General features: G+C 47.3%; 1 protein-coding gene across 5 annotated transcripts in view; it reads left to right on the top strand.

The window, feature by feature from the left end:
- The window catches only part of UNC5A (unc-5 netrin receptor A), a 140,226-nt gene that overhangs the window by 22,318 nt on the left and 100,087 nt on the right, over nucleotides 1-17,821 (top strand). For 2 of the 5 annotated variants that reach the window (XM_060240189.1, XM_060240186.1), the window contains exon 1: nucleotides 4,261-4,398. The exons of 1 other annotated variant lie outside the window; for it this stretch is intronic. In XM_060240189.1, coding sequence (XP_060096172.1) covers nucleotides 4,296-4,398 — 103 coding nt within the window. In that variant the 5' untranslated portion in view covers nucleotides 4,261-4,295. Of the gene's footprint in view, nucleotides 1-4,260; nucleotides 4,399-17,821 lie in introns of those variants that run through there. 2 more of the 5 variants (XM_060240187.1, XM_060240190.1) reach the window with 2 other exon arrangements.

Below are 17,821 nucleotides of genomic sequence, written 5' to 3'. Positions count from 1 at the left end.
TGGATAAACAGACAGCCGTTCACTTCCCTCATTCTAATCAGCCCAGGGAACTCTTTGCAGCGTGGCTATACTGACAATGCTGACAATGGTTATTGTGAAGCACATTCTTGATAAATTCTGCCTTCACAACATACATAACTTTCAGCATTCATTCTTAGTCCGCTAGTAAGCATTTGCAAAATATGGAATATTTTGGCATAGATTCTGGTGGTGGAAGGTCACAAGCTACGGGGGTAGTGTAACTCGGGGGATGAAAACAAAAGGGATTTGAGGATCCATGCGGGGGGAGCACAACAAGGTGTTCAGAGCCCCGTTTCATTCTGACCAGAATAGCAGCCCCAACCAAGGTTCTTTCTGGTCAGTAAGACCTGCATCTTAAAACTTTTCTCAGTAACAATGAGAGTAAGTAGCTTGCTCTCCTCCCCCTCTGAATTTATACACTGAGGTTGATTGGAAGGCAAATTCCACACTGTATTCTGTGATACAAAGGGTGGTGCGTGCATACACTGGCTATAAGGCAGGAAAGTTATGTAGAGTTATTCCAGCCTAAGGCCGCTATGGGCTTAGACTGGAATAACTCTGCATAGGCTTTTGCTGTAAGTCACTCTGGAATCCCTCCCTAATGGGGTGAGGTTCAGGCACACTGACCTTCATCCATTTTTCTTCCATAAACATGCCTTGGCCCAAGCGGAAAAAATCCATTTTCCCTGATGCTGGCTGCTTTTGCTAACCCCCGACTTTCTGACTGCAAGCCAGCATCTCATTACAGTGAGCTTCAATCTTCTGCCCCCTTTCACAGGACAACGTGTTGTTTGTGTGGTGCCCCACAGCCTCCAAAGTTCTCTGGGGTGTGGTGGCTAGGGTTACCAACCTCCAAGTGGGGGCAAGGAGATATCCCAGAATTACAATTGATCTCCAGATCAGAGAGATCAGTTCCCCTGGTGAAAACAGTTGTTTTGGAGGGAGGACTCTAGTCTACGGCATCCTTCTCTCCCCAGGCTCCATCTCCCCAAACCTCCAGGAATGTCCCAAACTGGAGTTTGCAACCCTAATAGTGGCATGTCATTTATGGTCCCATCAGCTGCCACTGACATCAGGGCAGCAACTCAGTAGCTGAAACATGGTCCCAAGCAGGCATCAGCTGTGTATTCACATTTACTTGATCCAGCTCAGTATCCTTGCATACGAAAGCTCATACCTTGAATAAACTTTTGTTGGTCTTAAAGGTGCCACTGGACTCAAAAATTGTTCTACAATACCTGACATTCATCTCCCCAGTCAAAAACATTCAGGGGATAATGAACACCTGCTGGCACACAGCCAAGCATCTCCCCTCACCCTCCCATTTGCTCAAGTCCGTGCGTGCTGGAAATGGGGGTTTCTATGGAAACCCCAGTGCTGGACTGTAATGTCACAGTGCTCAGCACCTCACACAACTGGGGACTGTGGCTCCCACAGTGAATATCCCCCTGTAGAGCATTGGCCCCTTTCCTCTGGCATTTCAAGTGTCCATGTGCCATCACTTGCTCTTTCCGGGAGACCTGAGGAGCCAGAGGTTTGGCAGTGCTGCCATGTGAAACAAGGTCACTCTCAGAGCTGTGATGGAGGGAGGCACACTCCAAAAAGAGCCTGAAGGCATGGGCATCCCAATCCAAAGAGAGGCAAGCTGCCAAAATGAGCCCAGCATAAGAACACTCTGTAAGAGAGTCTAGGACAGATTTATTCAAAGTTCAAAAACAGACAATTCTGCTTTTTAAAAAAATCCCAGCACATATTGGGCCACAGGGGAATTGTGTGTTCTAAAAAAATATATACACATTTTAAAGAAGCAGAAGTTTCGCGGAAAAAAAAATGCCATGAATTGCCTGGTTTTGAACTTTAAATAAATCTGTTCCTGTGCCCAATTACAGCTTGCATTTGTGCTGCATATGGGCACCTCATCCTGCTGGAAGCACAGAGGTCAAAGAGGGGGTTGCCCCAGCCCCCCTCTCATCTCTCTTTTAGGATTAATTTGTTCCTGATGGCTACATCTGTCCAGCATATAACACTGTAAAAGAGACAACTGTGGGGCACTTTCTTTCTCTATAAAGCAGGAGCAAAAGGGGTGTGTGTGTGCTGATAAGCCCTTTAGTGGCAAGTCTAAGGGTCCATTAATGTCATATGTTTCAGTGCCTTTCTTCCAAAGTCTGTAGGTAAACCTAGCCCTCCATCTCTGTGCATGCGACACATACACCTCCTCCACAAGCACTGGAGCCCACAAAGGTCCTTGGAGGTGCATGGGCGATGGCTATCTAAGTAACAGGACTAGGCACCCCTTTCTGTGTATGTGCAGTCAGCTTTGGGTGGTTCTGTTTGTCCTGGTTGTAGGTGGTGGTGTGTCCAGCTCTTGAATAGGATTTTGCACCGAATGCAGCGCTGGGGGTGAGGGTTGACTCCAGCGTGTCATCTGTGTCAAGAGTGTGCATCTGTTTTGCTTGTTCTGTGCAGGGGTCCGGGGCTGTCTGTCTATGTGGCTTTGTTCCCCCTCCCCCTCCGTTTGTCTATATATCCACCTTCTGCATCTTATTGTCTATGTGGGGTTTTGTTTTGTTTTTTTGCTCTGCGTGTTTTTCTCCTGGTTCAGTGTGCCTATTAGTCTTCAGATGTGTGGTCTGAACCTGCCTGTATTGTTCTGTGTCTGTTTTGTCCCGTCTTTGTGTCTGTCTTCGTCCACGCTGCGTGTGCCTGCCTCTGTGTCGGAAGAGGCACAGGTTTCTCCTGGCAAGCTTTGCCCAGCCTCCTTGTTTGACCCCAGCGCAGCCTCTCCCCCCCGCGTCCGTCCAGCCGCTCCGGGTGCCCTGCGGGCTCCTTCACACCCTCTGTCCTTCCTCCGCGTTCCTTCTGCTGCTGCGGCAGAGCGGGCACCGCCAGAGCACGGGGGTCCCAGGCAGCTCCTCAGGGGACGTTTGTCCAGAACAGAAATGCTGCTGATTGGCAGCCCCTGCTCCAGACAAGCCCAGGACTGGAGTCGGGATGAGGCAGCAGCCAGGCTGGGCTCCTGACCCCTGGGGGATGCTTGCTCCCCGGCCCAAGGTGACTGGCGGAGGGGGGCAGAGAGCTTCGCGACGAGTCTTCTAAGATCTCCGACGGGGGGGGGCGGGGGCTCCCCGTGTCCTCCACGCTTTGCCTATTGTAATGTGTGAATGATGCTCAGGTTTCCCCTCCGGAGTTGATGTGGAGGTGTGATGCCTCTGAAGATACCAGCGATGGCTGGGGAGGGTGGGGGGAGAGAAGTGAATTGTTGCAGGGTGGGGTTAGAGAGCTAAAGGGACTCTGCCCCCAGGTTAGCAATGGGAGGGAGTCGCAGGCGAGATTTAACAACTAGCGCTGTGTAGGACTGTGGGCAGATTTTTAAAAAGGCTTTGTGTGGGGTGGGGGGGGGAGTCTCCGAACGGCCTGTTGATTTGCCACCAGGGCTCTAATGCTGTCGGCCTGTTTGGGGGCAGCGTCTGGGCGGGGAAGGAACCCCCAGTGGGGGGTCTGCAGAGACTCCACCGTCCAGGGACTTGGAGGCAGCCTTACCTACCTGCCCCCCTCCCGATGGGGCCCAGCTCCCCGCGCCTCTCCCCGCCGGCGGACTTTGCCTACCGGGAGGTGGGCGCGGAGGGAGAGGCAAGCGAGGCAGGTAGGTGTGTGCGGCGGCTCCGCCTGGCGGCTGCGGCTCCTTTTCCCTCCCAGCGGAGCGCTTGTTTGCGTCTCAGGAGCTTGTCAGTCTGGAACCAGCTGTTGCTCCGTCCCTTCCCGTGGCGGATTCCAGTCCGGGTTTTGCAGCCCCTCGCTGGCTCTTTCTTCTTTCTCTTCTGCATTGCCGCGGACAAGGTGCTCGCAGCCAACCCAGCGCTGCCTGGCAGTGAGAAAGAGACGGAGACACACAGACACACACACACACGCGCGCACACACACACTCGCGCACGCACAGTCGCGCCGCGGCGACCGGCCGGCTAGGGGGTCTATGCGGCTGTCCGGCTCGCATCTCCGAAGCGGGCTGTCGGACCGAGCCCCGGCTTCCCGCCGCCCACCAGCTCGTTCCCCTTGGAGCCCCGGCGGCGGGTCCGTCGGGCCATGAGCGTCAGATGGAGCGGGCTGGAAGCCCGAGGCGGGCTGGGGTGCTGAGTGCCTCCGAGGTGCCCTGACTTCTTGCAGCAGCTGCGCCGAGCAGACTCCGGCTGGGACCCGCTCCTCCTCCCCACCCCTCCGCCGCCCCGGCCGGGTCCCGTCCCGTCCCGTCCTCACCGCGATTCTCTCCCCTGCCAGGGATGGCTTTATGGCAGCAGCTCGGAGCCGGTGCCCGCGTGGGCACGGGGCTGTGGCATGTCCTGCTGGCTGGCACCATCCTCACCAGCCACATTCAGCCCAATGGTGAGTCACAGCGGTTTCCACGCACGGGTGTCGTCGGTCTCCTTGGGCAGCGGCGGCGGCGGCGGCAGCGTCTCTTGAGCTCTTCTACCTTCCTTGACGGGGCCGGGGGAAGGGGGCGGCCGCTCGGGCCCCGGCGGGGGGAGGGGGGGGAGACGAAGCTGGAGGTTCGACGGGGACCGCGGCACCCAGCGGGCGAAGCGGCTCTGGCGAAGGGCGCACGCTTGGCAGGGGACGTGGAGGCTGGCATGGGTAGCAGGAGATGCTGAGGTTCAGCAAAGGGCATGCGGTCTGGCAGGCGGCATCACAGTAGGACTGGGCACGAATATGCTCCATGGAGGCAAGGGAACTTGGCAAGGGGGCATCGAGCTCCAGGGGAGCACTTGGCATTCTGAAGTGTAATGGCAAACTTTCCAGCCAGGTTGCCCCCCTGCTCTGTTTACCCCCCCCCCCTAAATGCCAGGTCCACCTCTCCCTCCCCCACCCACTCCCCTGGCACTGCCAAGGACTGTGTTGTTGCAGCAGGATCCTTTCCTGGGGCTTCATCCTCAGCTCTCATTTGTGGGTTGACCCATTGCTCTTGTTCTTCCACTGAGCCCCATTCTAACTGCAGAGCTGGGAGAGGATTGCCTTTGTGCCCCCTCCCCACCCTTCCCATGCCTCCTGCTGCTACTCTTGGTTTGGGCAGATCTTTGGCTCCTGTTTCTTGGCTCCAGTAGACAGGATGGATGAAAGGGTTGTGTGGCAAGGATACAGCATAGCATGACTTCTAGTCTCAGCAGGACCACTGAAACTGCTGCCTGTGAACAATACCAGGGTGGGACTTTAGCAACTATTGTGTCCAGTTGTTGGCATGGAAGCCTCTGGCAAGGTGAGAGGCTACGGGGTGTAGATGTCCAGCCTAAATGGCCTGAATCAGCCATGGACACTCCAAGGTGAAGACTGGCGAGAAGCACAGGGCCTGCGATGTGGCTGCATCTGTTTCTTGTATGCCAAGTGCAGAAATATCAATGTGTGTGTGTGTGGGGGGGTGCTGCCACTCTGCAATTGTGAGTGTTATCAGAATGACAGTATGTCTCTAGAGCATTGGCTAATCTTTGTTTCATGTTCTTCACCAACAATGACACCCACCACCCAGAGCCCATGGGACAGCAGAGCTCAAATGCAATTCACTCTTCACAGCATGGAAGACTTGAACAAACAAACAATGTAATCACCCAATCCCTGTGAGGCAGGGCAGACCTTTCATTCCCAGAGCAGAGGTGTACAACTGAGGCTCAAAGCCACAGGGACTTTGTCCAAGGTCAACCAGCAGGCCAGTAGCAGAGGAAGGGATAGGAGATGAATGGCTTGCCTCAGTCCTGTGCCTACCTCTTTTCCATCAAGGGCCCAGAGAACCTGACATGACACACAGGTGTTTCTGGAATCACTTCTTAGAGCCACAAGAACAGAAGGATTTCTAATCTACAACCCCAACCACTCCGTCATAATGCACCAAAGACACACATAATGCACACGCACACACTCATACATGGATGCATCATGCAAATACACTTTGTAGAATCTTCCAAGGATTATCTTTGGCAAATGAAAAGGCTTCATGCGCACAGATTCAAACATGTCCAAGGAGTTCATATACACATGGAAACAGCACACACACACAAAATAATGGACAGACATGGTGGATGTGTGCACAGCAAATGTTCACATGCACATGTATACTGCAAATCCTCATGATAATGCGAGAAATAAATAATAAATGATAATAACAAATCCTCTTTAGGCAACATGCCTTCAGTCCCTCATGGCCAGAGTTCCACAGAATCACTCAGTTCTGTCTGCAGGCAGAATATCTGGCAGTGAGGGATATTCACTCTCCACAAAACAGCCATCACCAACTGCACAAACAAGCCCCCCATTGTATGGCTGCACAGTGATTCTTTAAAAATCTCTTCATGGCACAGGCAGCTTTGAAGAAGGAGAGGACCTGGTCCTGGCAACAGAGAGAAGCATGAGTGGATACTGTTTGCCTTTTCTTTCATCTCTTTCCCACTCTTGTCTATTGCCAGCCCGTGGAAAGCCAGCCAACTATCCAGCGAAGCAAGGGCAGGGGGAGAGGTTGAGTCTCTCAGCCTTAGAGACAGTCACAAAAAGGGGACCCACACAGCGAACACTGGGCAGGGGGGGCGGTACAACATGGCAGATTGGATATCCCAGCTGAAGGAAGGCTGTAGATTGCATTGCCCATCTCCTCGGGGTCTTGCTGGCTGTGATGCCTGCCTTACTAGATAATGACAGTTTGATTCCACTGCCCGGGGGCTGCACAGTCCTAAAAGGCAGCCAGCTTGTTCCTTGTTGTTCCAGATTCACCGTAGCCCAGGCCAACTGCACTACCCCCAGTCTATTGTGTGATTCTGGGGAATAAGGAAGCCACAGTGCCAGACATAGACAGGCTCCGTGTAGGAGTTGAAATGAGCTTTGCAGACCTGCTTGACTAGCAGTGCAATCAAACCCATTCACATCAGCGGGTTTGGACCAGAATGACTCTGCAAAGGGTTGACCTATAAACCACCACCACCCTGCTCATTCTATTACCAGTTCTAGTTTCTGATTTTCCCTAACCCCCTCCTTTTGGGTCCTATAACCTAAAACTGGTTTTCCCTCATATGTCCACAACCACCACCCCCTCTTCAAATCTTGTCTTTTGGTGTTCTTCACTTGCTCCTTGATGTTAATATCCATTAATCCACTGTCACCTTCTGCTATTTCAGTTTCCCATCCGAGTTCTGCTTAGTGGGAGTGCACCATGGGTTCCCGCTGAGCTGATTGTCCCTATTATTACTAACAGACTGTTCAATATCATACCCTTGTCCTGTACATTAATTGATCCAAAATAACTACAACACTCTACTTGTGCACTCCTAATAACCAACCTAGATCAAAATTCCTACTGCACAAGTATGCACTGAAAAGGTGAAATACATTTACCTGCTTGACTGTATTTACACTATTCTGATTGTTAATAAAAAGGGAGGGGGGATAAATGGGGCCCAAGTAGAACTGTTCTACATTCATATGTATGTTGACAGTAGTGGCTTTAGGGGATGCATATATATATAGCCAAAGGAGAATCACACTGGAAGCCCCATAGTGGACAGGAGAGCGTTATGAAGCAACATCTGAATACAAAGGATGCCTCTGAGCTGTGCCTGTGGTGGGATGCAGGAGGTCAGACACTGTGGGAAACATCTGGATCCTGTAATTCAATTGACACACTAACAGAATGTTTCTCTATTCACCAGCCAGGCTTATGCTCCACCCTCTCTATATACCTGGGGTGGTCAAGATCAACTGCTCCCTTCACACCCACAAATAACCCCTAAGAGCAGCCCTCTGTTCCCTTCCATAATGTACTCTACAAATCAGGCTGAGTGGAAATGAAAATCTCACTTTTCTTAATGGGCCAGGGGCATGGCATGGGGTTGCCAGATCAAAGTGCCAGAAGTAAAATAAAATAAAAAAGGACATTCTCAAGATGTGACTTTCCACCCACAGAGTTCTGCAGGGGTGTGAGACTTGGAAAGTAAAAGGCCATCCCATTCAATGTCCTTGATTTTCTCTGACTAAGGAACAACCTTTATAATAACTGATTTTTTAAAAAAGTAACATCTGGCAACTTCTGAGAAATGCTAGACCAGGGTGGTCAAACTTGCTTATTGTAATAGCCACATAGACTACACACCAGATGTTTGAGAGTGGCAAGACATGAACACCAGATGTTTGAGAGCAGAAGGAAGGAACGGAATGAGGGAGGGAGGGAGGGAGGGAGGGAAGAAGGAAAATAGATGGGGGAGGGGAGAAAGAAAGCAACTTTAACTTTAAATGTATTCTCCAAGCTGCAGGCTGAAGAAATGCCTTCTCCAAGCTGGCTGTCAGAGTGGTGGAGGCTTTGAGAGCCCACAATATGTTTGAATGAGACACATGTGGCTCCTGTGCCAAAATTCAGTCACCCCTGATAGATTCTGGTCACCATTTCCTTACTCTCATTCTGTGTCATGTTCCCAATAGCAAGAAACTCTTTCATTCACTCGGGGGAGTCGGGCAGCTATAATCAGAAGGATCTATAACAGAGGCAACCAAACTGTGGCTCTTTCACACATATTGTGGGGAGCAAGTCCCCACCACCACATCAGCCAGCTTGGAGAAGGCATGTCTCTCTTTTAATCACTTCTCCTAGCTAAGTCAGCCAGCAGCTTGGAGAATGCATTTAAAGTTAAAGTTCCTTCCCTTCTCTTCCTTCTGGCTCTCAAACATCTGATGTTCATGTCTTGTGGCTCTTATGTCAAGCAAGTTTGGTCACCCCTGATCTATAATTTAAAAAGACCTTTGAGTCATGTCTTTTTGTTGACACAGAGCAACAAGTGAGAGAGGCCATTCTCTGGGTAGAATTTATTTATTGTATTTATAGTCCACCTTTCTCACTGGGACTAAAGGAGGATTACAACATTTAAAAGAACACAATAAAAACAGTGTAAGACATGCAATGAACAATGTGATAAAACTGGCTTACAAGCATTAGAAAACAATATAGTAAAAACAAGATAATGATACAATAAACAGTAATAAGGTATAACCTTATACCTTTTATAAGAGCGCCCTCTTGAGCAATTCCAGGGAAAGCAAAGGGATGAACTTCCAAAAGGAGAGGGCCCTATGCCATATAGCATGTCCTAAAATTCTGGGATTATATTAGAATTCACCCATGAACCAAAGACCTCCTACTGTACAAATACACAACAAGCAATCAGATGCTAACCCTGAAAGCTCTTGCAGACTAGCTAAAAAATATCCAATAAACACTGTGATGAGGGAAGAAGGGAGGGAGAGCCCCGGGAAAATTCCCAGTTTGCTGTTTGGTTTCAGCATACCAGATGCTCCTCACATACATTATGTCAGCATCTCTGTACTGAAATGGCACAGCATACTATAAGGCTGATATCTAAACATGAGGCACCATAACATGCAAAGGGTAAAGCACATATACTGCCCCAAGTGCCTTAGAGGAATGTACTAAATTCAGAGCTGTCCAAATATGACACAAAATCCCCCTTTCCCTGTCTACAGAAACAGAAACAATCTGCAAAAGTCAAACTGAGATCTGTTTCTATCAACTAGGAGTGTATTAACAGATATGGAAAGCTTGTTTATGACCATGTGTGCATTATGTGTCTTAGTTAAGTTAGGGTAGAGATTACAGTAGGAGATTTGTCAAAATTGAATTAGGATTATTTCATATCTGTCCAGTATGAGGGTAAAAAGAGGGAGAAAGAAGCTAAGTGTCATAATAGATTATACCAGGGGTGTCAAACTTATTTGTTATGAGGGCTGGATCTGACATAAATGAGACCTTGTTGGGCTGGGCCATGTTTGGCTGGGCCTTATGAGTACCTGTTTAAGATTAGGTTGCAGGGATATAAACTTTATAAAGGACACAGACAAACACAATTAAAGATTTTTTTTTAAAAAAAAACAGCCTTAAAACATGCTTAAAACATTAGCACTCATTGGTCTTAAAGGTACTTCCTTTGTATTTCTCCCAAGGGATCCAGGGAACTGAGCAAAGGAAGCTCTGGCTCTTGCCTTTCTTCCCCAGGGAACAAGGAGGGGGAGGAGCCTCAGCCAATAGAAAGAAGAGAGGCTTGACTCAGTAGCTCTGCTGTGTGAATTGAGAGAGCCTGGCAAAGCAAGCTCTGCCTCCCACCTTCCTCCTCAAGGGAGGAGCCTCAGCCAATGGAGAAAATAGAGGTTTTGCTATGTAGCTCCTATGTAATTGAGCAAACCTGGCAAAGCAGGCTGTGATGCAGGAGGAAGCAAGAGAGAGGGAGAAGGAAACAGATGATAGTCAGTTGCTTGGGTGCCTGATAAGAACCCTCCAGGGACCTGATTTAGCCTACGGGCGGCATGTTTGTCACCTCTGGATTATACTGTCCTATTATACTGGCATTCCCTTAAGTATTTCAGCATTTTGGTCCCTGCTCCTGGTAAGCATAAAAAAATGAGTGTGATCATTCTTTTAAAATGGGGGAAAGGAAAGGAGAATGCAGAGTCAGGGCTTACTTGAGAAGTCTCCCTGGGTCTATGCAAAACATCCAGAGAGGATTTAGAGGCTAGCCACATGATAGCTTTCTTTTATCCCAGATTAATCACAATCACCAGCATGGATTAAAATCACCACTCTGCCTTTTATTGTGTGTTCCCAAAATTACTTAACATTTGCTAACCATCCTTTGTTGGCATAATTAGAATGGCTGAAACACAGTAGCAGGATGGGTTCCCTCCCTCTTCTTTTTCAAAGCATGTTTAAAGGAGTGTTCTTACAATTTTGTCCTAATCTGTGTTTTTTATTTCGGACTAATTAACCTAAGTGTTCCTTACAATCATCAACAGGTATTATAATCACATTCCATTCTTGGAACACTCTTTGGAAGAGGAGGAGGAGGAGGAATCCACCCCACTTTGAGCATCCAGATTATAGAGCAGTTGAATGTGCTTAAAGTGTATGCAGGGTTACATTATATTATCTAGTAAGCATCCCTTTAAGGCATAGGCAGGCGGTGTTACTTTTGTGTGTGTAGACCTTTGCCACGCTGCATCCACAGCTGTGCTTATACAGCAAAAATTGTGCTGGTTAAAAATGTGTTAATAAATCAGAAAGAATATAGTGAAACTGTAAGAATGGCTGGAGGGCTGGGAGCCCCTTCCTTACCAAAGCAGTTCGATCTGTTTAGTCTCTCCAAGAGAAGGGTAAAGGGTGACTTGATCACAATCTCTAAGTACCAACAAGGTACGAAAAGCGATTTCTGACAGCAGACGGCTCTTTAATGCAGCACACAAAGGCAGAACGAGAGCCCCTGGCTGAAAGCTGAAGGCAGACAAATTCAGACAAGAAATTAGGTGCAGATAAGCTGTACCCTCTTAGCAAGGAAAAGAAAGTAACCATTGGAACAATCTAGCTAAAGAATTGCCAGAATCACCACCGCTTGTTACAATAAAGCCCTCTTTCACAATAGCTCCTTATGGTGGAACAAGGTATGCACAAGATCTCTTACCCTTATGTTCCAAGAAATGTGAGCACCAGATGTTTCTGAGTATCTTTGGGATGGTGTCAGTTAAGTAACTTGTGCTAAACTGATATTTTAATGTTGCTTCTTCCTCGTTTATGCTGGTTCCAGACTCAGCACCCCTTCAGTCACACAGGGCAGTAACATAGTTACAAAGGGGATAATCTCTTATGTTCTTGTACCAGAGAGGCAGGGCTAAAATGTGAACATTTTAAGATCCTATGCCTAGTTTATGCAGGAAGTTACAGATGGCACAGTGAATGTTATAGTCTTCTAGTCTATAATCCTAGGGTTTGGGTTCACCAATTTCCATCTGGCTTCAATCCTTTGAGAGCTTGAGAAAGAGGTGCTTCTGGACTTTCCCTGCTATACAATCCACTCAGGCCCCTTTCTCCTACACTATGCTAGTCAATCTCATGCCATTAGATATGGGCAGACATGTGTGGTTCTTTCCTGTCTCTCCTAGTACAGTGAAGAACAGACAAGAAAGACTCAGGCAATCAGCCCTGTAGCCACAAGTGATATTCACACTAATTCCTCAGCAGTATATTTTTGCCATTTGGTGTATATGTGAAAGGGCTCCAGAAGACACTCAGCCAGATACATTAAGTTCTAATAGTGCAGATTTGGCTTTCATTTTAAACATTTCTTTTGCTATGTGGAGCTGTCGTACATAATCTCCACCCCACAGCCACAGATCACTAACTCTGACCACACCATAACAGTACTTTGGGGGCTGACAGAAGTATAAAGTTCTCTAAGAGGCAACCATATGGTCAATGTAGCAACAAACACAGGGGTGGCCAAATTGTGGCTCAGGAGCCACATGTGGCTCTTTCACACACATTGTGTGGCTATTGAAGCCCCCACCATCCCATCATCTGGCTTGGAAAAGGCATTTGTCTCTTTAAATCACTCTCTCCCTCATTTTGTGGCTCTCAAACATCTGACATTTATTCTATGTGGCTCTTGCGTTAAACAAGTTTGGCTACCCCTGCCCTATACAGATGGGCTAATTCTGCCATTTCATTTTTGCACCAACCTTCTTACCCTTTCAAATACTAGATCTCAAGATATCCAGATATAAAGAATTGGGCCCCAGATGCTTTGGTTCAGACCATACATCCAACATTAAAAAGTACTGGTTTCAGACAACTGTCTTGAGATTTGTTCACACAATCAGTTATTTTAGGATAATAATCCCTTATCTTTCCTTCTTCCTTCCCTGATGTATCTTAAGGCAATGAATCAGAAGCCAGTTGAAAGAGAGGCTGGAAGGGGGCCTCACAAAATAAAGATCTCTCTGCTCATTTCTCTTTCATCCCCAAGATAAGTAATCATGCAAACGGTAGTGGAGCTTTATTTTATTTATGGCATTTTTAGCCCAGTTTTCTTCCAAAGGAACTCAAGGCAGATTACAGTATTATATGATATATTTTATTTGCAAAGTTGATGGAGTGCAGAGTTCCCTGCAAACCTAAGTGACCCATGAATGACCGAAGACAGCAAACACAGGCTGTGGCTCCCACACACTGGAATTCCTTGTCTGGGTAGACAGTGATGACGGATTTAGGATAGCAACACTGATTCACTAAGCTCTGAAACAACCAAGGGTATTCACATTCATGTAAGCAAAAAGCACATTAAGGATAACATGCTTAGCAAGTAAGCAATTCTACAGAACTTTGTTAATATCCTTCTGTTAGCCTATATCTGCTGGGATCTCAGTCTGGGGTCTCTTCCATTAATGCATTACTGATGCTCCCCAATGTGGTTTGTACCCTCCATTGTTTCTAATCTATGTTCCTCCTTTACTATATTAACAGCCCTGACCTGAAAAAGCCCCGGCTTCCCAATCTTGTCAGCTAAGCAGGGGCAGCCCTGTAGTTCAAGTCCCTAGCCTTCTGCTGCCTGCTTCATCATCAGCTCCTGGAAGATATGACCCCTGAGGAATTTCACATCTTTGAAGATGTGAACATAAGTTTGAATTTGCAGATCCACCATCTCTACCAGTGGCAAGACAGATGCCTGTAGGAGTTACATGCTACTAAGCCCTGGCTTGGCTGGTCCATGCTAGACCAATTTTGCCAGATCTTAGAAGCTAAGCAGAGTCAGCCCTCATCAATACTTGGATGGGAGACCTCCAAGGAATTTCAGGGTCATTATGCAGAGGAAAGCAATGGTAAACCACCTCTGAGTATCTCTTGCCTTGAAAACCCTACAGTTGGCTATGACTTGATGGCATTTCACACACACACAGAGTCCACAGGGTGTGATTCTATAAATTGGCTGTCACTTGATGGCATTTCACACACACACACAAAGTTCACAAGGTGTGATTCTACTTCAGAAGCCCTGTAGGATGTTCACAGGCAGAACATGATGGAGAAATGTTTGTTCTCAGTATGTAGTATTTAGAAACAGACCATCTCTCCCTATGGAATTCTGTTCTTAGTTCTCATGGTGAAGCCTCTTTAATAAATTCATTTTCTATTAATTGAATCAATTCTTTTTTAAAAAGGTACCTAAGGCAGAGACCATCACCATGTCTTTTGGCAATGAGTGTCATGAGTAAATTAGGTATCACATGAATGTAGTCTTTTGTTTGTCTCACCTGTACTATCAATCCATTTAATTGGATGATCCAAAGTTTTAGCATTTTGAGCAAAGGGAAGGGGGGAAACCCTTATCTATTCATTCATTCTCTTTATGCCATTCACAATTTTAAAAACCTCTATTATGTTCCCTGTTTGTCACCTTTTCCCCCTAACTAAAAAGCCGCTGCCATTTTAGCATTCCCTTTTCAGGAAGATGCTCCATTCCTCTGAGTCATGTGATCATTTCAGTGGCCCAGTGCAGCCTCTTCTCCAGCTGGGGTGATTAACACCTTTCACCAAAGTCTCAAAGTCTGCCCCTGGCCCCATGTTCAGACCAAGCAGGCTGCCAGAAATGATGGTGGATATTTCTTCATTTTATGCAAACATTTTATTTACTTCATTAAGGTCCTAGTCTAACACTCGACTGCTATCTCATGCTGGCATATATTAACGGAGATTAACTTTACTCATTATTTCAACTACACACCTAGGTTCATGTGTATTCTTGCCTAGATGCATGTGCAATACACATGTGTACATTCTTTCTACTCAGGCTTATTATATCCCATGCCATGCCTTGGTATCTGAGCATAGGTAAATCTTTCTTTTCTGCTGATTCTGAAATACTATGTGATACAGACCCTCCTGCAACTGAACCACAATTCAACATGCAGGGCATCAAAGACATGTCTGAATGGTTCCCAGCCTAAAAATCATTCTTCACAAAGAAAACTTAGAGCACAAACACAAAGGAAGAGTCTCTGTAGCTCAGGCCAAAATTTCTATCTAGTTTAGCATTGGATCTTCAATATTAGTCAGCTGCAGGAACCCTGAAACAAAGATTGCCCACTCTAACTTGAGAAATTCCTGATTTGGGGGCAATGCCCGGGGAGGATGAAGTCTAGGGAGGGGAGTGAGCTAAGCAGGATGTAATGTCATAGCATCTATTTTCTAAAGCTGCCCTTTTCTTCCTGGGAACTGATCTCTGCAATCTGAAGATCAGTTGTAATTCTGCGAGAACTTCCAGTCTCACCTGGAGGTTAGCAACCTTATCTGTAAGCAAGGCTGAATACAACGTTCCTTCTGCACTGTGCCTTCATTCCCCTACAAATGGGATTCAGAGTTCTGCCACTTCAGAACACAAAGGGGAAAGTCAGGCTACAGTCCTTCTCCCTGACACACAGTCTTTTTATTGACATGGAGGTTTTCTTTTAAACAAACAGATGTTGATATGCCCATAAGATCCCCCTCTTTAACCTGCATTCTGAATTGGTACAATCCAAAAGAATTGTGCCACATGATAATTTCTGATCGTACAATTCAACTGTGAACTCTTCTCCTGTCTTTCTTGGTCCAAATCGATCCTACTGCCTGAAGGCTCTTTCAAGTGCTAATCCCTTCCTAGTCTAGGATTTTTCTTTGGTTGTCCCTGCATTAAATGACTACTCACAAGGGGACTGTGCTTTGCATAAGGGGTGGGAAGGGGGATGGCAAGATGTTATTGAAAAATGTCCTGGCATTCTGCTTGGGGGATGGCTTGGCTGGAAGAGGCTGCTCAGACAAACTGGCAATCAGTCCTCCTAATGAGATTCTAGACAGTGGCAAGTGCAGCCCCAGGTTAGATTTGGCATCTAAGGGGGTTTCCATTGCCTGGTAGGCCTCCTCCTGCTGATTTCTGTATGCCTGGTGGTGTAAGAATTAGGGCAGGTGTGCCAGCACAACTGTATCGAGCAAGGTAGATTGCTGTGCTTTGGTGTGTTAGTATATGAGTGCAGCAGAACAAATCTCTGTTGGTATGTGCCGGGGAAGGAGGAGTCTGTAGTAGCAGCTTGTGTTTATATCTCTGATCTGAGTTTTGGATTAGCATGTGGTGTTTAATGACAGCCAGGAGTAAGGACAGGGGGCTGGGAGTGACAAACAGATACAGCCAGGAAACGAGGGTGTCTGTTTTTTAGTTTGTTTATTAGCAGCATCTACATTCTCCAACCCACACAATAGCATCTGCCGTACACAGAGGGTCAATTTACATTGGGTAGGATAGAATTAAGTAAAGGGGGCAGTTAGAACATCTCAGATTCATGTCTGATCTTTGCCCAAAGGGTTGACAAAGAAAGGTGTGCGCAGACAGGATCCCTTCTCTGTCCACACAAATGAGGAAAGCAACATGTGAGGGAGTCTATGCCGCCTGGCAAGATTCCTTTGCCTTGGCAAGGACTTGGCTCAAGGCCTCTATCCCTTGTCAGGCAAGGCTAGAGAATCAAGCAACTCACCATTTTACACATAGTAGTGCATGGGGATCCCTACTGGACAAGTATAGACTAACATGTCATGGGGCTCTGCTTTAAGGAGTTGGGCACACTCTACTGTTCAGGACCCACAGGCAAAGTAACTCCATGCCACTTTCCTCCTTCCCAACACAAAATCCAGAACTCTCACCAAACACTGATGTTTTATTTTTTTCCTATTTATTATTTATAAATATATAGTATTACTGAACAACAGGTTGTATCTCATGAATATTTGACTCATTACACAGACGCAAACCCTAATTTGCCATCAAGCCTCCTCCCTCAGCTCATTTCCTCTTTCCTTTGGGTCTCACAACCCACCTGCCAGAGAGTCACAATCCACTTTTTGATCCTGACCCACCATTGGAAACCCCCCTGCTCGAGGGTACTTTCATACATGACAATAGATTTAAAGTATTTGCATGCACTTGCCAGTGGTAGGGTAGAAAGGTGGAGGAAAAGCAAGTAGGTATTTTAACTGAATTGCAGAAATGAGAAACACAAACACAGCAGGAGCATGCAAGCAGCCTTTGAGGAGGGTGGTTGGCATTTCCTTTGGAACCGAGGGAGAAGGAAACACCTGCATGTAGGGCCTGTTGCTGGTTATACCAGCATCAGATATTCATTAGAGCTTGACCTATCCCAGCCTCACATTATACACAGATACACACACATGAATGCTGTGGGTCATGAACATCACTGTGGTTTGTAAGAATGTGGTCTGGAGGAGACCAAGGAGAGGAGAGAAAGTCAGGGAAGGTGCTAATTGCACAAGGACTTGACTGTCAACATTGCCTTACTTCACAGGTCTGCCATCTGTGTGAAATTCACCATCTTCACAGGGTGAGTTTTGCAAAGCAGGTCAGGGCAGAGAACAAAGAAAATGTGTGAGGAGCTGGAAGATGACCAGCTGGAGCATATGGAGCTGAGGAGCCCTGAAATGAAGATAGGTTTGCAGGTTAAAAAACTCCCCCATAAATATGTTTCTTCACCCATACTGGCCAGTTAAGGTGCCTTACCTGGCATCCCATATCATTTGGCTTGAGGGACAAATAGAGTGACTTATGGGTGCTGTAAGAGAGCCTTCACCCTCCCTCCCTGATGTGGAGCAAGGCAGGGAACCTGCTGCCAGGCCCCGGCTACATGTGGAGGGAGCCTACAAATGCTGCCTCTGACTACTGCAGCAGTCCCCTCCTCCTCCTCAAGGCCTGTGTCTCCTCCTCTACACTCTGCAGCTGGAGGGACCAGGACTCAGGGTGACCTTGAGGTTCCAGCAGGAACATTATTGAATCCAAGCGTTTGATCCTCAGCTGCAATTAAAGGAGAGGCAGAGGATTTGCTTGGCCTCCCAGAGGCATGGCAGCACTCCCTGCTGGATCAGACACTGTGCCATATGTGGTCCAGGAGAGTTTGCAAGGGA

This window comes from Heteronotia binoei, chromosome 5, assembly GCF_032191835.1.
Source record: "Heteronotia binoei isolate CCM8104 ecotype False Entrance Well chromosome 5, APGP_CSIRO_Hbin_v1, whole genome shotgun sequence".
Lineage (NCBI taxonomy): Eukaryota > Metazoa > Chordata > Lepidosauria > Squamata > Gekkonidae > Heteronotia > Heteronotia binoei.
The sequence above is the reverse complement of the archived record's forward strand: the minus strand, read 5'-3'. Positions and strand labels throughout refer to the sequence as shown.